At 42.3% G+C, this 22,781-nt stretch overlaps 1 protein-coding gene, 2 non-coding genes and 1 pseudogene across 4 annotated transcripts; 2 read left to right on the top strand and 2 right to left on the bottom strand.

The window, feature by feature from the left end:
- The first annotated feature begins 2,323 nt into the window (after nt 1-2,323).
- On the top strand, nt 2,324-2,394 carry trnag-gcc (transfer RNA glycine (anticodon GCC)). Its single transcript has one exon. It is a non-coding gene; the product is annotated as a tRNA-Gly (tRNA).
- Nucleotides 2,395-3,239: 845 nt separating this feature from the next.
- LOC125446536 (zinc-binding protein A33-like) lies at nt 3,240-14,410 on the bottom strand. Of its 2 annotated transcripts, none has more exons than XM_048520172.1 (7): nt 14,379-14,410; nt 11,279-12,055; nt 11,092-11,187; nt 10,123-10,356; nt 8,957-8,979; nt 6,375-6,490; nt 3,240-5,204 (listed from the first exon to the last, which is right to left on the bottom strand). In XM_048520172.1, exons 2-7 carry the CDS (start codon nt 11,681-11,683, stop codon nt 4,654-4,656), a joined length of 1,425 nt encoding a protein of 474 aa, XP_048376129.1. In that variant the 5' UTR covers nt 11,684-12,055; nt 14,379-14,410; the 3' UTR covers nt 3,240-4,653. The 2 variants fall into 2 exon arrangements, with proteins under 2 accessions (XP_048376129.1, XP_048376128.1); XM_048520171.2 differs by lacking the exon at nt 14,379-14,410 and adding an exon at nt 13,939-13,999.
- On the bottom strand, nt 9,812-9,882 carry trnag-gcc (transfer RNA glycine (anticodon GCC)). The gene has a single exon. It is a non-coding gene; the product is annotated as a tRNA-Gly (tRNA).
- Nucleotides 13,111-22,040, top strand: LOC125446319 (nuclear factor 7, ovary-like; annotated as a pseudogene).
- The last annotated feature ends 741 nt before the right edge of the window (nt 22,041-22,781 follow it).

The following is a 22,781-nucleotide window of genomic DNA, read 5'->3' as shown; positions in this document are numbered from 1 at the left end:
AATCTCATGGCCTGGCATATCCTCCCACTCAACTACTACCATCAAATCAGGGGATCAACGCTGGTTCAATTGAGAGTACAGGAAAGCCAGCCAAGAGCAGCATCAGGCATACCTAAAAATGAGGTGCCAAGGTGGTGAAGCTACCAAACAGGACTACTTGCATGCCAAACAGCATAAGCAACAAATGATAGACAGAGTTAAGTGATCCCACGTCCAATGGATCCCACAGTCCTGCTATATCCAGTTGTGAATGGTGGTGGACAACTATACAGCTTAATGGAGGAAGATGATCCACAAATATCCCCATCCTCAATGATGGAAGAACCAAACACATCAGTGCAAAACATAATGCTAAGGTATTCACAGCAATTTTCAGCCAGAAGTACCAAGTGGACAATCCATCTCAAACTCCTCCAGTGGTACCAGGATCACAGATACCAGACTTCAGCAAATTTGATTCACTTTACTTGATATCAAGAAATTGTTGGAGGCACTGGGTACTGCAAAGGCTACAGAACCTGTCAACATTCTGGCATAGTACTGCAGACTTCTGCTCCAGAGCTTGTTGTTCGTCTAGCCAAGGTCTTCCAGTATAATACTGGAATCAATCTGAAAATGTGGGAAATTGCCCAGGTTTGTCCTATACACAAAAAAGCAGAACACATTCAACCTGGCCATTTACTGCCCCAGCAGTCTACCATCAAAAATCAGTAAAGTGATGGCAAGTGTCAATGGTGCTATCAAGCAGTACCTGCCCACTGACACCCAGTTTGGGTTATGCCAGGGCTGCTCAGCTCTTGACCTCATTGCAGCCTTGGTTCAAGCATGAACAAAAGAACTCAACTCCACAGGGAAGGTGAAAGTGAACAGCCCTTGACATCAAGGCCATATTTGGCCAAATGAGACATCAAGGAGCCCTAGGAAATCTGGAATCAATGGCTATCAGGAGCCAACTCTCCCTTGGCTGGAGTCATCCCTGGTAGCAGAATTGTGGACAGACATTTCAGCTCCAGGGCATCGCTGCAAGAGTTCCTCAGGGCGGTGTTCTAGGCCCAATCATGTTCAACTGCTTTGCCAATAACCTTCACTCCATCATAAGGTCATTACTGGGACTTTCATTGATGATTGCACGATGTTCAGAACCACTCCCCTCAGATACTGAAGCAGTCCATGTTCAAATGTAACAAGATCAGGACAGCATCCAAGTGCTGACAAGTGGTGAGTAACATTCGCACCACACCTATAATAGGCAATGACCAACATGGACTCCTGCTGGCAAAGGACTAGAATTTGAATAATTTAAAGACACCTTTATTCTAATTCTGGACTTTGACTTCCGAATTCCCATGCTAAACTTTTTCACTATTTCAATTCTGTGACAAAACTTAACATATCCGTCCCTAGGTACACTGTACCTAAGATGGCGCCCAGAGGTGGCATGACAAACTTTTCACTGCACTCATTTGAGTGACAGTAAAGGCTATTCTAATAAGACTTTAACTCACACTGACCCGTGAGAAACAGCGGTGATTACCATCACTGAATGCTCCACTAACAACATCCTGAGGGTTACCATCGACCAGAAACTCAACTGGACTCAACATATAAATACAGTAGCTACAAGTCCACTTCAGAGGCCAGGAATACCGCATTGAGTAATTCACCTCCTAACTCCCCAAAACCTGTCCCCCATCTACAAGGCAGAAGTCAAGAGTGTGATAGAATATTCTGCATTTGCTAGGTTGGATGCAGTACCAACATTATCTGACACCATCCCGGACAAAGCAACCTGCTTGCTTGACTTCACATCCACAAGCGTTCACTCTCTGCATCATGGACACTCAGTAACAGCTATGTGTACTACCCACAAACTGCCTCACAGCAATTCACCTAAAATCCTTAGGCAGCTGCTTCTAAGTCCACAACCACTTCCATGTAGAAGGACAAGAGCAGCAAATACATGGGAACACCAACACTTGCAAGTTCCGCTCCAAGTCACTCTAGCCCGTCTTGGAAATGTGTCGCTATTCCTTCATTGTCACTGGGTCAAAATCCTGGAAGTCCTTTCCTGAGCGCATTGTGGGTCAACGTCGCTGTGGCAGCTTAGTTCAGTTAAACTACTTAAAATAACAGAGCTGATTAGAGAAACCCTGTTTTTCTTCTGTCTATTCGGGGCGGTTCTGCTGTGTTTGCCAAACTGATCAAACAAACGGCCCTTCATTGCGACCTTCCTGCTTGGTTTGCCACTATTTCAGTAATACCTATTTAACTTTCTGCTGGAAGTCAAATTGTATTGGAGTTGCAGCAGTGTGTAAGAACAGTTGCATTGGTGGTTCAGTGGTAGAATTCTCGCCTGCCACGCGGGAGGCCCGGGTTCGATTCCCGGCCAATGCATGATAGTTTTTGCGCGGAGTGCAGAAAGATTTCGCCTGTCTGCAAACGTTCCACGCTTCTGCCACGGAAAGAATTGTGCATTGTCGTTGTGAGGGCTTTCTTCACTCACAGCGTGGGCGAATATGAGAGAATGCTCTGCAGACTTAATTTTTGAGCAGTTTCAAGACAGGTTTCAGGAGACTAATGACATTAAGTAAAGTAGAGCAGTGTTGGAAAGTGACCTTGAAGTGATCGACCGTGATCTAAAATGATAGGGCAGGCTCGAGCGTGAATGGCCTGTTCGTATGTGAGCGGGTCACTGTCACCGAGACGGCAATCTTTTCGAGCGGAAAGACTGTTGCGGTCCCAGACACAAAGATTTTCAATGAACCCTCATAATAAAACAGTTGGGAAAAAAAATTATTTCTGTCTGCTATTGATATAAGTTTACTTTGCCAGGGAAAGTGGTGGATTCAAATGGAGTTGCAACGTTTAAAAGACATTTGGATAAGTTCATGAATAGGAAAGGTTTGGAGCGGCATGAGCCAGACGCAGGCAGGTGAGACTAGTTCAGTTTGGTAACGCGGTCGGCATGGACTGGTTGGACCAAAAGGTCTGTTTCCAATCTGTTGACACTTACGAATCTATACATAATGTGGACTCCCGCGTTTCAAGAAAGCAGCTCGCTACCACCCACTGGCAGGGACATGCAATAAATGCTGGTCAGCCAGCAACATCCATGGGTACATAAATGTGTTGTATTCAATGTTCCAGGAAAGCTTGTTTGAGAAACAGAAAAGACAAATAGGATAAAAAAAAACAAGCAACTTCACAAAGTAGCATTTTGCATCTTTTATTTCCTTTTGTTAAATATTGTTAGTGAAGAAGACCCAAGAAGCCAAACGCTTCAAAGACAGTCCTGCTCTGGAAACGTTTCAAAGATGCATTGGACATGGAGAGTGGAATGGACATTCTCATCTTCTGTCATCTATACCATAACATTTTCAAGCTGCGTGACCAGCTTTTATGGTATTCATAGTAACTTGAAGTAAATCAAGTGTTACTATGAAATGTTTAAGAATCATGGTTTAGAATGGAAATAATGAAGAAGGTTACTTTCAAAAAGGAGGCAAAAATGTTTTGAAAACAATTTATAGTTTCTATGGATTCTGATGGGGCCTTGACGAGGCCAACATTGAAAGGCTGTTTCTGGATAGGCTGGGCCATCTGGGCGCACAGTGGGGAGAATGTCGGGGCACAGTCTCGGCATAAGGGGCCAACTATTTAGGACTGAGATAAGGAATCTCTTCATTCAAAAAGTTGTGAATATTTGGAACTCTCTCCTCCAGAGCGTTGTTGGTGCTCTATATTGTTGGCTAGAATGGACAGGTTCTTCGTTGCCATTGTTACCCTTGAACTGAATGGCTTGCGAGCCTATTTCAAGTGCAGCTAAGAGTTATTGCTACAGGACTGGCGATATAGGTCAGCCATACCAGTAAGGATGGCTTATTTTCTTCCTGAAAGGACGTCATTGAATCTGATGGGCCTCTAAACAAAAGTCAGTGATAACTGTCTTTACTGAGGCAAGTGTAATATTCCAAACTTTATTAAATCAGCTCAAATTCCACTTTTCCACAAAGCCAGCATTTATGGGCCATCCCAAATTGCCCAGACGGCAGTCCAGAGTCTACCACGTTGTTGTGGGATTTTAGTTACATGTAGGCATAACAAGGTAAGGGTGGCAGTTTCCTTCCCTCAAGGACAGTAGTGAACCAGAGTTTTTTTTGCTCTGATGGTCAGGTTTCATGATCATTATTAAGGATTTAATTCAATTTTTTTTTAAAAATTGAACTCAAATTCCACTATCTGCTATGGCGGAACTTGAACACAGGCTTCCAGAACATTACTTGGATGTCTGGATTAATAACATAGCAATAATACCACTAGCTGCTAGTGACAGAATGAGCCCTGTACCAAGAGCTGGTTGTTGGATTATTAACAGTCACATCAACATCTCCCTTAATGTGTGCCATTAACAGCCCATTCTATCCAGTAAATGCATCTCTATATTTGAGCCACCATCTGATTCTTCTCTCCCCCTGTTTTCTCCCCCAAGCCCAACAGAGCTCCTTGCTGATATTTCAAGTTCCATTTCTGATTCAGGGTTTATTCCCAGAATATTACCCTAGCTTAGCTGCCCACCTGTGACTGAGACTGACCCCCATCAGTTTACAGTTTGCAGGTGGCAGGGGGATTGGGTGAAATTATGGGATGGATCTGTCAGTGCCCTTTAATGCTGCAGATTTTTAGAGCTCCTGAGTTTTTTCCATCTATATTCCATCCTGGATGGAAAAAGGGAAAAATTCTCTCAGTGAAGGTATGGTTGAAAGTGTGGAGATGTGACATGTTGTCTGCATTGTAAAATGACACCTGACCATCCTCATAGTTCAGGTAAACCCCAATTTTCTGGGGATTCACCACTGGAGTGAGGGGGGTAGGTGAGGGAGAGGTGACTGCAAAATAGTAACCACCAAAGTCCAACCAGAGAGTCCAGTAACCAGATTCTGGGCTCAGGTCAATATGCCCTTTCCTCTTAACAGACTTCTGGGCTGCTCCCACAATCCACTGAGTCTTGTTCCCCACCTCCACCTCCCAGTAATGTCGTCCTGATGTGAATCCTTCTGATCCCAGGACACAAGGCCAGATATCAAACTTCCCTGAATGATCAGGGAGTCGTTGCGGTTTATTTCCGAGTCGCACACTGGTCCGGTCCTCAGACAAGATAAGCCGGGGATTTGTTGTGTTCAGATCCAGAGTCAGAGAGGCTGGAACTGTGGTAAGATATAAATAACTATGATTAGAGATGGGGAATGGAGTAGGTAGTGTGTCTGAATGGAAAGAGTGGGTGTGGAAGCAGAATGAACAGGAGGAGGAGAGAAGAGAGATAAAGAGGAACTAGGAAGGTACCAGATCAGACAGTGCAAGCAATAGGAGAGCAAGTGGACACAGATCATAGTGAGGAGGGAGCAGGATGGTTTGTGTGGACAGGATGTGGATTTTTGGGAAGAGGGAGAAAGGGGACCAATAGCCCAGGAGGGAATGAGATGTGGGAGGAGAACAGGGAAAGATCCGGTCAGCGGGAAGGAGTGGGAGAGGGCAAGAGGGTTGGAGTCAGCATGATACATGGAATGGACCTAAAGTGCATGTGTGAGAGAAGATAAATTGGGAGTGAGAAAGGGATAGCTTGAGAGATAAAACTGAAAAAAATTGGGAAGTGTAAAAATCAGGTCAGGAAAAATACAATAACAAATGAAATAGGTGAGCAACATTTTGAGACAGGAGAGTTGAGTTGAACAGTCAGAGAGGATAGAGAGTTTGGGAGAAATAGGATTGAGAAATGGTGTGCAAGGTGAAGAATGAAAGTGAAAGGAAGAAGAAAATAGAGTATCGAGAGAGAGAAAATGGGACGTTGGATTTCAATATGAGGGAGAGAGGATAATTATAAAAGTTGGAGTTAAGTGAAGAGGAGAAAGATAGGGAGGGATGATAGAGCTGAATGTAAGAGATATAGTGACAGCTAGAAAGATAATGGAACAAGGAAACAAAACAGATAATTGAAAGGGATGGTTGGAGATGGGTACAGGAGAAACAGCAAGAGAGTAGAGTTTTTCAAAAAGTGTTTTTAACAATGAAAGAAAGCAGAGCAACTATGCCATGGTTGTGCATTGCTGGAAGTGAAATTTATAACAAGCTCTGCAAAGTTTGTTTCCACTAACTTCACTAAAAATCTATATTGTGTTCAATATCTGTAGAATGTCTGATTTAACCATTATCTTGAAGAGATTTCTTGAATCCTCATCTAGAATATTGCAAGTGGTTATGCAGATAGCAGAACTTTTTTGACACCCACTGTTTAATCTGGGGCCCCAGAGTCCCTCAGTTACTTCCCAACTATATTTATGGTCTGGCAAATGAATGTAAGATGAACATAAATTTTTTACCAGGGTTAATGGAATCTATCATTTCTTTCCAGGCTATGTACTGTAAAGGGCCATTAAACTTTCCAATAGAGAGGGCGACATCTGTTACTGAGAATCCGTGAGAGTCCATACTATTCCTGTGAATATTAAACAGATGATGTTGCAAATTTGTGTTAATCAGAATATTTCAGAAATAATGCAAATGGTGAAGCTGTCCCAATGTTACTTTCTTTCAGCACTTTCCTTTTAAAGTAAATGTGAGAAAATTGAATTGTTAATCTTGTTTCTATAACAGAGCAAAAGACAACATAAAAATTCAAGGACAAGGAATCAAAATGCTCATGTTAGGGAAAGAGCTCATGATGTGATAAAATCAGTTGCCAAGACACCACATACCACGGGGGAAAATAAGTATTAAGCCTGTGCGTTTGCAAACAAAGACAAATTCTGAAAATATTAGAAGCTGTTTAAACATCTAATTTGCAACTTGATATCTTACTTTAATGCATACTCTTTAACCTCACTCCCACCACATTCCCTGTACTCCTTTACTTATGACATCTTGAACATTCCCAATTTCAGTCAGTCCCCCATTAGAGGCCCTCAGGACTGGATGCTACCAGATGCAACAATGCAAACTCACCACTTCTATTTTCTCCAAGAAGCTTCCTGAACACCTTCTAACACCTTCCTGAATCATTTGTGTTAACATCTATTTGTGTGGCTTGATGTTAGCTTCTGTAAAGAGCCTTCAGATATTCATAGAATCCCTACAGTGTGGAAACAGGCCTTTTGGCCCAACAAATCCACACCGACCCTCAGAGCATCCCACCCAGTCCTATCCCCCTATAAATCATCTAATCTACACATCCATGCCAACTATGGGCAATTTAGCATGGCCAGTCCACACAGCCTGCACATCTTTGGGCTGTGGGAGGAAACCAGAGCACTCAGCAGAAACCCACAAAGAAAAAGGGAGATTGGTGCAAACGTCACACAGACAGTCACCAGAGGGTGGAATCAAACCCAAGTTCCTGGCGCTATGAGGTAGCAGTTCTAACCACTGAGCCACTGTGCCACCCCAAGTAATATTCCATTACATCAATGCATTTTTATTGCAAGAGGATTGGTGTACAGGAGTAGAGAAGTCTTGCCAAAATTGTACATGTTCCTTTTTAAAGTTCACACCTGGACTACTATGTGGATTTTTTGGCTCTACATACTTAAAATGGAGGTAGTGCAACAGAGGTTCAGTAAATTGGTCCCTGGGATGACAAGATTGTTCTATGAAAAGAGTCTGAGTGATTTAGGTCTATGTTCTCTGGAGTTTAGAGAATGACAGGCAACCTCATTGATGCATTCAAGACTTCATTGAAACATGATAGGGTAGATGCTGAGAGATTGTCTCTACTTACAGCAAAATTTAATACATAGGGCGCAGCTAGGATCATGGGCTGATCATTTAAGACTGCGACGAAAAGGGAAGAAGTTCTTCAATATGTTAATGGGATGAACATATAATTGCTGGCCAGGCCAGTGGTTATTTCCTGTCCCAAATTGCCCTTGAGAAAGTGGTTAGAGGTCGGTTATTGCCTGGCATTCATATTGCATGATTGTCTTGCCACTTATTAGTCCCAGCCTGGTTAGATATTTTGTAAGCAACCTATTCAAAGATGTTTTTATCTCAGATGTGACTTGAATGCAGGAGTCCTGGCTCAGAAATAAGAGTCAGCACCACTTCATTATCCAGAATATTGTCCAGTGCCCAACCATCCACTGCATCTTGACCAGTGACATTCCTTCCATCATAAGGTCCAACAAACCTCCTTCTGTTGTTCTAGATATGACTTCAACCAGTAGAGACAGGTCGGCACAACATCGAGGGACAAAGGGCCTGTACTGTGCTGTAATGTTCTATGTTCTATATGTTCTATAAACAAAGGACTATGAACCTATGGGGTTCTTTGCAACAGTGGGTCATTGATGTCCGAGCATTGTATACATTTTAGGCTGGGAGGAAGAAATGATTGGTATGCTGTGAAAACCAATGGGTGGAAGAATGGGCAGGAAAATGAAATTGACTCCCAAGATCAGTCACGATCATGGATAATCATGGAGCAGGCTTAATGTGTGGCGTATTCCTACCTGCTTCTCTTTTATGTTTGTGTTTATACAATTCCTGTTGTGTTGATTGTGTCCAAATAATATGTTTATACTAAAATTCCATTTTAAAAATGGCCTTCTCCAGTTGGTCAGGAGCCATCTAGGAAAATATAATTTGCATGTAATAATTTCAGGTCTAGAATCCAGGTTGTATTATTTATATTAAATGTTGTGAAATAAGAAATATGTATGCTTAGATAAAGTATAACAACAATTACTTACTGTAATACTGTAATATGCACACATAGGAATATAGTTGCATGACTAACATCTCTTTGGGCCTGATTTTAACATTGTAGAGGTAACCAGGTTTGTATGAACTAAAATTGGGCTCAAACATGAATGTGTCATGATAAACAGGTAAGAATCTGTTTTAAAAAAAACACTTCCTAATTTGTTTTCCCGAGAAATGTGAAATTTCAGTCAAGAGAATGGCGTACCTTCTGTTCCAACAAAGGCTGTCCTGGAATAAACAAAGAAAAGAAGTTAGCAGAATAGTAACAGATTTAAAGGCGCTACAAAAATGCTGTTGAAATCGATTATTGGGATTTGAAGGAAGCACAAAGTAGTGCATGTTAGAAGGGGACTTCTGAATTCAATTGAACAAAAAAAGCAGAGACTGAGCGACCTGCTAGGTCACACACCAAAAACTACAAAATAATTGATCGAAGAACCATTTTTAAACTCTGATTATTTTGTGATTTAGAACATTCTAACTGACAAGGGAGTAGTATTTTCAACAGTAATTTTAGTAAAGGATTAAGATACATGTTTGAATCTGGAACAAGAGTGGGATTAGAGCCACAGCATCATACAGGATGGAAACAGACCTCTGGGTCCAAGTAGTTCACTTCGGTCATGTTCCCGAACTATTCTAATCCCAACTGCCTGCGCTTGGCCCATGTCCCTCCAAACATTTCCTATTCATGAAGTAATTCAAATGCCTTTTAAACCGCAACAGCCTTTCCACTCGAAAAGATCGCCTCTCACTGACGGTGACAGGCTCAGATATAAATAGGCCATTCAGCACATCGAGTCTCCCCCATTATTCTGGATCACAGCGACCAGCACAAGGCCATTTTCCAACACTATCTCTATTTTAATTAATATCAGTAATTTCCGGAAACCAATCTATTCTGTCTTGAAACTACTCAAAAATTGAGCTTACACAGGTCTCTGGAGTGGACATTTCTCTGAAGTTCACCATCCCGTGAGTGAACAAATCCCGCATAACGGCTTGTCTATAGTTTGCCTGGCTGCAAACTCCCTTCTGAATTCGCAAAAGCAACCGGCTTTGCATTGGCCGGGAATCGAACCCGGGCCTCCCGCGTGGCAGGCGAGAATTCTACCACTGAACCACCAATGCAACTGCACAAGTAGCTTGTCCGTCTACTGAATTTGAGTTTCAGCACGGAAATAAATTGGTGTTACTGAACTCGCGACGAACGTAGTAGAAAAACCGCAATGGAGTGTTGTTGGTTTGATCAGTTCGGTAACTACAGCACAACCACCCTCGAATAGAATGAGGCGGGACGGATTTTCTCTAATGTTTCAAATCTGTTATTTAACTGGTTTCACTGAACTAAGCCACAACACATTCCTTCACCTTCAAAAATGTCAGCTCGTCTTGTTGCTCAATTTGTTTCTGCAAATTTGAGAATTTATCTTCAATAGAATTTAAATTCTGCTGGATAACTTCAAGATTCCGCTCAATAGTTTCCAGACTTCTCTTTTCTTCTTCCCTGAGGACTTTAAGTAAACGCTGCTCTTTCTCAGTGAGAATCTGGTGCATTTTAGTGAACTCGGATATGATGTGGGTCTGCAGATTGCTCGCCTGTTCCTACAGAATAAAATGTGACATATTATCACTGTCCCGCAATAAAGGGGAAACAAAGCTAGCCGAGATCACAGACAATCAAAAACAAAAAAAAATCAGCAGGTTGGCAACATCTTTGGAGAGAAAGCAGCGTTGACAAGATTTGTTAACATGTTGAAGGTGGCGTGGAAGAGTGGATGGAGTCAATAATAGGTGAAAATTAGGAGCAAGTTACTGCAGATGCTGGAATCTGTACTGAAAACCATAAATGCTGGAGATCCTAGCTGGTCAGGTAACATCCATGGAGAGAAAGCAAGCTAACGTTCCGAGACTGTATGGCTTCATCATAGTTGGACGCACAAAGGAATGGTTAAGGTCAGCCTGGGGGTATCATTAGCTCTGGGTCGTGGTAGCAGTTCATATGATAACAAGGCCTGGTGGGTGGGACATGTGGTAAGGGCGTGGGACAAGATGCCCAAGTCCTAAAATTCGAAGGGGAAGGGTTCCCCAAGCGGAAAATGAAATGCTGGAGTTTTCTGGCCTTCATGTCAATTTATCGTTTAGTCCTCCCTCCCCAGGCCTACGCCAACCTTTCCCCAGCTACAATCAGTTCTGAAAGGTCATTGATCCGAAACTTTAGGTCTGCTTTCCCAACGATGCTGCTGAGCTTTCCCAACAGTTTCTATTTTTGTTCCTGATTTTCAAAATCCCTAGTTCTTTTATGACCCCCAAGAAAATATCAGTACAGAAAGAGCTCACCCTAATTTGGGAAATCATCCGTTTCTGTTTCTGTTCCGCTTTTAGAATCTGCGATTTCTCCTGTGTGAGAGAATCTAAGGAAGATTTCAGCTGATCCTGGCATTGGGTGAGAAAATCACGGAAGGAAAGCGTTAGAATGTGAAAATATGTTGAAATGATCAGGTGGTCAAATTAATTTTCATTTTACCTTGCAATTTTCAATCGCAACTTTAATCGGCAGGAGGCGATGGCCGATGTGTTCCCGCGAATCTCTGCAAACGTAACAGATCAATTTCGCGTCAGTTTCACAGAACAGCTTAAGTTCTCTCTGATGCACCTCGCATTGAGGTATACTATCCTGCTCGTTTGGATCCAGCTTGATTTTCCGTGCTTTCTCAGCAAGATTCGCCAAGGACCGGTTTACCCGGACACTTTTCTTCGCACATTTTTGTCTGCATTCCGGGCAGTTCATCTTCTTTTTCCAACAGCGAAAGATGCAGGAGCGACAGAAGTTATGCCCGCACTCCAGCATTATCGGATCGGTGAAGAAATCGAGACAAATGGGGCAGATTGCCTCCTCGGTCAAGCTTTCGGTCTCCTCCCTGGAAGCCATGCTTTCTGTTTCGACTTCCCTCCACCTCTTCAGTTCGAGGAATTCTCGATGGAATTATTTGCAACGCTCATAGAATGCAACCAGCCGATATCCTGTAGCCTTTTACACAGAGACAAAACCCAGGAACAATGTCAAAGATGAGCAGCGTTAGATAATGGCGATTAAATCGAACCCTGGCCAAGAGGCTGGATCTTCATGTGGATTGAGATAAGAGACGGAAGGAGGCGGAGATGGACGGGGATGGCGATGCCACAGACTTTGCACAGACTCGAGCTCGCTGCCGATTACGTTCTCTGCTGAAACTTCGAACTGATGCGGTGGTACCAAAGCATACCGAAGTATGCTAGAAAAGCTCAGCAGGCCTGGTAGCATCTGTGAAGAGAAAATCAGAATTAACGTTTCGGATCTGGCGACCTTTCCTACTGACAAACCTGCTGAGCTTTTCCTGCAACTTCTGTTTCGTCACAGTATCCGCAGTTCTTTCGGGTTTTATGCAGATGCCGCTGTTGAACTCGGGAGAACAAGGTCAAACAGTCACATGACACCAGGTTATAGTCCCCACAGGTTTATCTGAAAACACAAGCTTTCGGAGCCGAGTGGGTTGCTCATGGCTGAGCTCCGAAAGCTTGCGTTTTCAAATAAACCTGTTGGGACTATAACTTGGTGTTGTGTGATTTTGACCTTGAAACTTCGAAAGGATTCGGGTCCTGAAACTGAATAGTGATGACTGCAGCGTAGATGCACAATACTTTCAATATCATTTGAACCACCGTACATAGCAGCGGGATAAAAACTTTTCGAGGGTTTGGACTTGTGTGGTGCTCGATTTCGGTTGCAAAGCCAGAAAACTTCAATTGAAAAAGCGCCTTACACGCCCTAAAGCAACGTGAAAACGAACGAGCCCTTGCAAATTTCACTCACTGTTGTGATGTAGAAAGAACATTGCTCTACTTAAGCACAGCAATGCCGCTAAAGGCTACAGGATCTGGTTTGTAAGTTGTCGATTAAGGGGAAAATATGAGAAAGCATTTGACGATCGTTGTGGAATAATAATATTTATATTCATCCGAGAGCACAGACTACGGTTCAATATAAAATCTTGTGGGTTTAAAAAGAAAACTGCTCTGTCACGCATTCCATCAATCTCAGTTCTGTAGAACAATGTCTATTATATTTATATCTATAGGACTCTGTATCTATAGTGTTCTACCACAGAAGCAATGCTACGTCACGTTGACATCTGCCCTCTGCAGTAGAGGCGGTAACGCCCTTGCTAGAATATATCTATGAGATCAGGTCTGATGGAGTAGATTTTCTGTCCAAACCGGGTCCTTACAAACAGCGTATGAAGCTACCTGTTGCCAGCAGGAATTCCCTCCAAACACACCAGAAAATGCCGGAGAATCTCCGCGGATCTGGCAGCATACGTAGAGAGATAATTTTAAAAATAAGTCAACGTCTCAAATCCAGTGACCTTTCAGAACAGGGTGACTGGGCTCGGGGCGTTGGCCTCGTTTTTTCTCGCCGCGGATGTCGCCAGGCTTACAGAGTTTCTCCAGCACTTTTTTTTGTCTCAGATCTCGAGTATCGGCAGTTTGGTTTTATTTTGAAGGCCCCTCGAGTTTGTTCCACCTTCCCGCCGAGCCCGTTATCGTTTGCCTAACCAGCTGCACTGCACACAGGCCTCTGCACTCAACAGAACTTTCCCAGTGGACAAGATACAAACAACAGCTAATACCGGGAAGCCTTATTGTTTTACGTTCTTTACTTCAATCTTCGGAAGAACTGTTCTTAATAGATTAGAGGGAACATTGGGACGGGGAGACTTGAATTGCGATGTCATTTTATACCGTGCGTGCGGAACGGGGGCGACCTGTGGTTTTACATCATTTTCAGGCAACGACGTTTATTTCCAGAAGTATAAAATGTCTCTGTTAGCTTAAATTCTGAATCTGAGAGTTTCCTTTCTCTCCTCTCACGGATTCACAACTCAGTTTGGAGCTGGAGGAACACAACAGGTCAGGCAGCATCAGAGGAGCAGGAAAGAGCTGAAATTCCGGAGAACTCTGAAGAAGGGCCCCGACCCGAAACGTCAGCTTTTTTGCTCCTGAGATGCTGCTGGGCCTGCTGTGTTCATCCAGCCTCACATTTTATTATCTTGGATTCTCCAGCATCTGCAGTTCCCATTTTCACTTTCCTCTGATGCTGCCTGGCATCGCTTATTTTTGACTCCAGTATCGGCAGTTCTTACTCACCCTTCACAACTCAGACAACGCTACCATCTCTGGAATGCAGAGCCAGCTATCTATTCCGAAGACATGCGCCGTGAATTCCTCCTAAACAGGAAAATCAACTGCTCCGACAATTTGTTCAGCTTTTGCTTAGGGGAGAGTGTTCTGCTCCAGTTCGCTGGTTCTGTTTCCACTACAGCGAGAAGACATTTTCAAAAAAAATGCTTCCTCCGCTGCGGTGCACTTTGCACATCGCAGTGTCACGGAAGACACGTCGAAATGCAAATACTTCTCTTGTATCGGAGTGCACCTGCCACTAAGTGCTCACGGGATGGAATAAGTTTCTGTTGGAACAAATGGTTTTTTAAATTGACTCCTCTCAGCTCATATTTATCCCTCAATCGTCCTGGAAGAACGGCGAAAATCATTCGCGTAATTCCCTTTATAAATTCGCGATTGCATACCAGAAATTTTCTTGTTGGCAGGGAACTTGCTTTCCAGCTGAGAACAACTGAACCTCCACCTCTGCCCATCACTCACTCTCCTCATCGCCTCCTGCCAAGCCTTCAGAGATTTTCAAAAGCTCAACTGTGTACTTTCTCCGAGATAGTAGGAACTGCCGATGCTGAGGTCTGAGATAAGGAAGTGTGGAGCTGGATGAACACAGCAGGCCAGGCAACTTCAGGGGAACAGGAAAGCTGACGTTTCAGGTCAGAAGTGGGTGAGAAATGAGGCCTTCTCTGAAATAAATAGAGGGTGGGGGCAGGCGATGATAGAAAGTGGATAGAGGATAGGTGGAGGGAAGACGGATAGGTCAAGCAGGCGGGGATGAAGGCCGTACAAGTGAGTGTAGGTAGGCAGTTGGGATGGGGGTTGAAATTGATTTTGCCTTCCAGCCATAAAATCGACCCAGGAAGACTCAGACATAATCTCCCGACTACCGCAGTGAAGTCCCAGACCTGAAGGTGTTCATCAAGCCAGTAAACAGGGAAAACTGGTTTGAGTCAGGAAGTGCAAAGTTTGAAGATGGCTTCCAGAAATGAGGCCCAGAGTTGGACCGAGGAGACAGTTTGTCCCTTTGTCTGGATTTCTTCACCGACCCGGTTTCACTGGATTGTGGACACAACTTCTGCCGCTCCTGTATCACCCAGAGTTGCGAAATCAAGGAGATAAACTCCTGCCCGGAATGTACAGAGGAGTATCCGGAAAAAAAACCTCAGGGTAAATCGGGCCTTAGCGAATCTGGCCGAGGAGGCTCGAAAATTAAAGCTTGATCCTCAACAGAAGGAAAGTAAACGTCACTGTGAGGAACATAAGGAAGATCTGTTCTGTGAAACTGACAAGAACTTGATCTGTCTGATTTGTAGAGATTCACGGAAACACAAAACTCACAGCTTCCTGCCGTTTAAAGAATTCTTTGAAATTCTGAAGGTAAATTTGTTCATCACCACATTATTCCCGCGTGTTTGGTTAGGAACTCGTGCTAATTTGAGATTTTTATCCCCTAATTTCAGGATCAGCTGAAATCTTCCTTAGATTCTCTGATAGAGAAGAAATCGGCCGTTCTAGAAACAGAACTGAAACAGAAACGAAAGATTTCCGAAGTTAAGGTGAGGTTACCCTGATAGTAGGAACTTCAGATGCTGGATCTTCTCCTCCATCCATCTTCTATCCGCCTCTCCCCTATCCCTATTTATTTCAGAACCCCCTTCCCCTCCCGCATTTCTGAAGAAGGGTCTAGGCCCGAAACGTCAGCCTTCCTGCTCCTCTGATGCTGCTTGGCCTCCTGTGTTCATCCAGCTCTACACCTAGTTAGCTGAGCTTACTGTCAGTTGGTATTGTTCCCTTCATCGCGGAACATTAATGAGGATTCACATTTCATTTGGTAGGAACAGGCGAGCAGTCTGTGGACCCACGTCACAACCGAGTTCACGAGAATGCACCAGATTCTCAGCGATAAAAAGAGTTTACTCAGAGGTCTCACTGAAGAAGAGGAGAGAATTATCGAACCAATGGAGAAAAACCTTCCAGAAATTCAGCATAATTTATATTCTATCGAGCAGTCGCTATCTCAATTGCGGCAACAGATGGAGCAAAAAGACGAGCTGATATTTCTGAGGGTGAGGGAATATATTGCGAATTTGCTCATGGAAATATTCCACATCCACAGACTACACAAAAATAACCTTGAAATAGAACACTTATTGCAAATAATTCCAAATTAGTTTTGTTTTCCAATAGTGTTGACGGTTCTGCTTTTGTCATCGAATCAAAACCCCTCCCAGGTTGTCTACAGTGTTCCAGAATATTCAAAAATGCGTGACCTCGATTGGTGGTATATAATTGTTTCATGTGATTTCTTTTTGGAACTCGTACTCTAAGCCAATATATGACAGTTGCACTGAATATGTGAGATGTCAGCTATGAGATTTTCCGTGTCTGGCAATAGATGAAATTTTATTTGCAGTAATATTGCCACAAATGAGACATTCCCAGATATTTGAATCCTTCAGCAACGAACAGTTGGCAGGTGGCAGTACTTTGACAGAGTTCATCACTCTAGTGCTTTGGCCCTCATTTATGCCAAACTATGGACAGTTCAGAATCTTGATCAATGATGGAAATTAAGTAGTATTGCAAACTAGCATGTAGCACAAATTTCGTTGGGAATGTGTGTTGCATGTATGATGGAATGAGACTTCAAGGAGATTTGGACAGTCTGAATAAGTAGACAAAAAAGATGGCAGATGAATATAATGCAAATAAATGCAAAGTCATCTACTTTACCAGGAGGAATTGTAGAATATTTCTTAAATCATTAATCTAATATCAAGATGGACAATGCCAGATTAAGTGTTGAGGCATATACAACTAAAATAAGAAGGAATCTTTTTATTCAGAGGGTGATGAACTTTTGGGGTTCTCTTTCTGAGATGCCCATTGAAGCTCAGTCAATGGGTATGTTCAAGACAGAGATGGATCGAAATCTAGATACTTATAATATCAATAATTCTAGGCCAATGTAGGTGATGTAGACCCAAAATGGCAGCGCAGGCTCGAGGAGTACGGTGGAGCAATTTTTAAGTTACAATTTAAACTCAAATCCCACTAACTATTTGAGTATTTACCCACTCAAACAAGATGATGAAGACTTGTGAGCTAACACAGGAAACCTTACTTAAGTAAGTTAATGCTTAATTCTGGGCAGCAAAATTATTGGCTTACCACTGTTCATATTTCCATGATGTGCAGCTGCCGGTGTTGGACCGGGGTAGACAAGGTCAGAAATCACATGACACCAGGTTATAATCCAACAGGTTTATTTCAAAACACAAGAAGGACTGAGGCTCCGAAAGCTCAAATAAACCTATTGGACTATAACCTGATGTTGTGTGATTTCTGACCTTATTTCCCTGTACCATTTAAGACTCATGAGAAACACTTGGTCCCTGATTTCTTGCCAAGACCTCTGGGGTTTTCTACTTCAAACTAGGTAACAGCTACTAAAACTGTACCTTTGGTCATGGCAAGCTCCAGCATTTTAACTTTTTTGAATTGGCTGCCCATAGCGTGATCAATGAAGTTATGACATTCTGATTGATGTAGGTGAGGTGAGTTGATGAACATCGTTGATAAGTATTCCTCAATAAGTTCCTTTTAATGGCAGTTACTCATAGGACCACCCTTCTCATTATAGGGAGCCTGCCACTTTGGAATGCTTGCTGAGATAAAGAAAAAGATATTTTGTGATATTTTTGTTGCTCATGTGTTTAGGGTAACAAGATGTATGCCATCTGGACCTCATGATTGAACATTTAAGCTTAAGATCGCAGGTTTATCCTAATTGATGCAATTTCTTCATTAAAATCAAGCACCTATCAGTCACTGTTTTAAGAGGCCAGTGGTTCAGTGTGTTTTTTTCTCCCCTTTGTGGCTGTGGTTGCTGAGAATGTATTAATTCATTTATGAAACAAAGAACATAATGAAAAACACAAAACTACATAACACATATAAAAGTCACAAAGTACTAATGTAGTCAAATTACAAAATAAAGAATTCTTTAAAGTTACAGAGAGCATGTACATAGCATTACAAATATGTATGAAATGTGAAAAGTGAGATAGTAAGATGTTTTCATCAATTCCACCACTGCACAGTCTTGAGTGATAAAAGTCTAAAGGATTATTGCCTCCACCTGATGAAAGAGCAGAACACTGAAAGCTTGTGATTTCAAATAAACCTGTTGGACTACAATCTTGTCCATGCCAGTCCAAAACCGGCACCTCCACATCATTGCTACAAGCTTAAACAGGTTATTACAAACTGAAATCAAATGCAAAGATTGCAATTATCCAGTTGTAATTAGTTCTGTTCAAAAACAACATGAATGAAGACAAAATTAGTGCAGAACGTAACTGCTTTTTTCTTTCCTTACATCTCTGCAGTCGATCCTTTCTAACTTTACTTTGCTGACAATGCCAATTTTTGAGAAAGGTTTAGTAAGATGTGAGTACATGAGCACTCCCATTCAACCCTGAAGGTCACTAATTCTCCAAACGTGTCACTATTAAATGAACATAAGCCAAATAAGGGCCTTTGGCATTTATCCTGCAATTGATATTAAGTGTGTTATTTCTACACTGTTTAAATCCCCATAGTGTTTTGCTTTATCAAGAAAGGCTAAGCAGAGTCACATGACGTTAAAGCACTCTAGCCTACATAGTAGTATTGTGTGGTTATAACTAAACCAACTTAATCATGAAATTCCAATCCCTCTATTAGTCCTGGAGCTAAATGGGTCATTGTTCTTTTTAAGTTCCTCCCACATGCTTTGCAATTTTCCCACCCTACTTCAATTATTTTCGTTATTTTGCATCCAATTCATTTTCGCACATTTCTTTGGAATCTGCTTCTGCTGACAGGTGAGTCAGTGAATTGCAGATGTTTAAAATAATATTTGCCCATGGCATGTGGGTGCTACTGGTAAAGTCAATTTATAACTCCCATCCCTATTCTCCACTGAGTGGATGATGATGAGACCATCAACAATAGATACTTATGACTATTGAAAAGTAGTTATTTATAACACCCCAACAATGTTGTTGTCAGTTAGCTTGATGATTTTTCTTGGTTGAGGCCAAAATGTTGAGTATTTTCAAGAAGGAGTTAGATATAGCTCTTAAGACTAAAGAGATTGGTGGTATGAAGAGAAGGAAAGACCAGAATACTGAATTGGATTAACAGTGATGATGACATTGAATGATGGAGCAGGTTTGCATGGCAAAATGGACTACTCCTGCACCTATTTCACATGTTTCTGTGTTTCCAGTTCCTCAGTTGATGCCCCCTTCCCAATATAAAATTCTGCCCCTTTGTTTGTGTCATTTCTTCTGGTCGTGGGAATGGTACAGCAGCTCACTGGTTCGCACCGCTGCCTCCTGTACTGGGAATCCAGGTTTGAATCCAACCTCAGACAACTATGTGGAGTTTACGTATTCCCTATCTATCTGCGTGGGTTTTATCTGGTGCTCTTGTTTCCTCCCACAGTCCAAAGATGTACAGTTAAGGTGAATAGGCCAAGCTAAATTTGTCATAGTGTATAGGGATGAGCAGGTTGGATGGATTAGCCATGGAAGACATAGAATTGGGGACAGATGTGTGTGGGAGTGTTGCTGTGGACTTGATGGGCCAAATGGTCTGCTTCCACGCTGTATGGATTCTGTGATTCTCATTCACCCTTCCAAACTGACCCACTTACCTATTCCTGACAGTAAAATCCTCTGCCCTGCATTTTCTCATTTCATGAACCTGTCTACATCATTTGAAAATATTTTAATATCGCATTTACTGTGTTTTTTGAATTCTTTCAGAAAGAAATTTTTCAGACGAGAAGGTAAGAAGTGCTTTTTATCCTAAATCTCAGCAGTTTTCTAAATAATGCAGAATATTGCTTGTGTTCAATTTATAATACCAGCAACTTAATTTTATAGTGTACGTGACCATCATCAAGTACTGTCAATTGCAGAAGGTGTGCTGTGTACTGGCAAGTTCAAAGCTCCTTTACATACATTGCATGGAGAGAAATGAAAGACGCCATTCATCCAGGTAAAACTGATTTTATTTTGCATGTTATATAAATCCAGAGAAGAGTATTCCCAGATGCCCAGATTAAATTAGTTCATTGTTAAAACCATGCACTTCACCATTCTGTTATATTGTTGTGTTGGCTCTCTGCAAGCGGCTGAATCATTCAGCTCTACAGGTCAAACCAATAAAACAGACCTGTGTAACAATGTAAACTATGTCTGGATTCATTGCCTGAAATGCTACTCTGCAGTACTGTCATACGCTTGTAATTTGTAAGCCTATGTAACCACTTCTAAAAGCTATCTTCATGCTCAAACTTATTTAAATGCCTCTCCTCAGCCCCAGCTATTTGGCTTACTGGGCAGTATCTGATTGAAGCTGTGGATGGAGTGTGGGGATGTAAATTCAGAGAGAGCCCAGAAGCATTAAAGATATTTCATCCACAGCAGTCCCTTCCACCATTGCACAGAAAATATTATAATACATAGAAAAATATATAGTGAAATATCAACTTTTACCCATACAAAATGACCCAAAACTTGTTATAGGCAAATGAAATATTTGAAATATAGTCACTGTTCTAATGAGATTTTGAACTTGAAACAAGTGCTGTGCACTTACAAATATCACCAAACCCTGATTTGCCACCGTATAGGGCTTTTCTAGACACTTTGCAAACTTGTTGGCCTATTCAACTGACATTCTGATCCAATACAGTCAGTTGAAGCCCCCAAACATTGAAATGTACTTACGTCTAAATGGATGGGTTTGAGTTTGTGACTGCAATGCCATCTTATCCCATCTGATGCTGAAACTCTTACTCCTGATGTTTTTGCCTCCTGCCTCAATGTTTCCAATGTTCACTTGATTACTGTTTGATCTTGTGCACTTGGCAGCATGAAATGCTGTCTTTGAGGCATTTTGAGCTGGCTGGAAAAAACCCCTGGGACCCTTTCAGCCTCTACCACAAAGCATCTTCAAGACCACAACAATGATTTCACCAAATAATACTTGAGATGCTTGGCGACAAGTAACTTACACGATTGGCACCATATCTAGAAACACTTCCTCCCTCCACCATCAATGCTCACTATCAGCGTTGCAAACAATATACATTGCAGAAATTCACAAGGCCTCCTCAGGTAGCATCTTTTTAGCAACAGCCATTGCTATATAGAAAGACAATGGCAGCAGATGCTTGGGAACACTACCATCTAGAAGTTCCCCTCTAAGCCATTCACTATCCTGATTTAGAAACCTTTAGAATAATCATTGATCCCAGATTGCCAAGAAGTACAGAGGTAGCTATTTCCTGAAGTACAGACAAATTTCTGGAGGTTGGTATCTAGACCACTAACTGAAATAAATCACTGCAGAATCTGTGTGGTGAATATTTTGTTGAATTCTGACCTGTATGTATTAACATGACTGCATTAAATCTGATCTGGGACATTGTCTCATGACTGGCTTTTGATTTTCATCAGGGTGGGTTAGGGAGACTGATATGGGAGATTGGATTGTTTTGTAACATCGACTACCATCTCAACGCCTACAATTTACTCACTCCTGTCGTCCTCAAAACCTATAGATTCCAGCACACACATCCATCTGTCTCCCCCTTGCTCACTATATCTCTCTCTACCCCAAAACACTCACTGCCTTATTCCCAAATTGCACTGCCCTTAACCATCACTGATTCACTCACAATGGCCCATCCAACCCTCTCCCTAGCCCTTGTGCATCAAAGATCCAGGAATATATTTTGAGCCCTGAGAGACCCACTTAAAACAGGAATGATTGAATGAATCTCAACAATGACAAAGAGACGACTGATTGTTTCATTTTAACATTTCACAGCTCCAGCCTCTCTGACTCTGGATCCGAACACAGCAAATACCCGACTCGTCCTGTCTGAGGAACGAACCAGTGTGAGATTTGGAGACAAGAAGCAGTCAATTCCTGACTCCCCAAGGAGATTTGATCCTTGGGGCTGTGTCCTGGGAATGGAAGGATTCTCATCAGGGAGACATTACTGGGAAGTGAAAGTGGGGCACAATAGTTGGTGGAGCCTGGGAGTGGCTCAAGAGTCAGTGAACTCAAAAGGTAAAATTGAACAGAAGCCAGAGCTCGGATAGTGGAGTATAGGACTGGAATTCGAAAATGTTTATTTTGCCTTCACCTCACCCTCAACCACATCCCTAACTGAGTGTGAATCCCTGCAGGACCGTGGTTTATCTGGACTATGAAGGTGGACAGGTGTCATTTTACAATGCAGACAACATGACCTATCTCCACACTTTCATTGATACTTTCACTGAGATGCTCTATCCCTTCTTCAATCTAGAATGGTATGACACTGGGAAAAAACCCACCCCACTGACAATCTGCGGAATTAAAGGATGCTAACAAATTCATCCCAAAATATCACATAGATCCTCTTCCTCCTGCCAGCTGTAAACTGATGGGGGTCGGTCTCAGTCACAGATGGAGAGTGAAGCCAGATTAACATTCCAGGAATGAACCGTGTATCGGAACTGGGAACTGAAAGATCAGCACAGATCTCTGTAGGGCTGGGGGAAGAAGGAGGGGGAGCATTGTAGAGTGGGCTTTACTGGGTAGAATCTAGTAATCTTCCTGTGTGAAATGTTGTTCCACCAGTGGAAGGTGGCACGACATCCCAGCGTTTGAGATGAGTTCATGCAACATCACTCATTGAATGTGACTGTTTCTGGCAAGGTCAGCATGTGTTATCTAACTTAGTTATCCTTCATAATATGCTG

The sequence above is a fragment of the Stegostoma tigrinum genome, chromosome 34 (assembly GCF_030684315.1).
Source record: "Stegostoma tigrinum isolate sSteTig4 chromosome 34, sSteTig4.hap1, whole genome shotgun sequence".
Lineage (NCBI taxonomy): Eukaryota > Metazoa > Chordata > Chondrichthyes > Orectolobiformes > Stegostomatidae > Stegostoma > Stegostoma tigrinum.
Note: the sequence above shows the minus strand (reverse complement) of the source record. Positions and strands in the feature narration are given on the sequence as shown.

What these genes read in the sequence shown, in the direction of transcription:
- LOC125446536 (XM_048520172.1), bottom strand. Translation starts at nt 11,683, where the DNA reads ATGGCTTCCAGGGAGGAGACCGAAAGCTTGACCGAGGAGGCAATCTGC. An exon ending in AGCCTTTGTTGGAACAGAAG is followed by an intron (nt 6,491 to 8,956) that starts GTACGCCATTCT and finishes TAATATTCACAG; the next exon opens with GAATAGTATGGACTCTCACG. An exon ending in GATAGATTCCATTAACCCTG is followed by an intron (nt 5,205 to 6,374) that starts GTAAAAAATTTA and finishes ATCTTACCACAG; the next exon opens with TTCCAGCCTCTCTGACTCTG.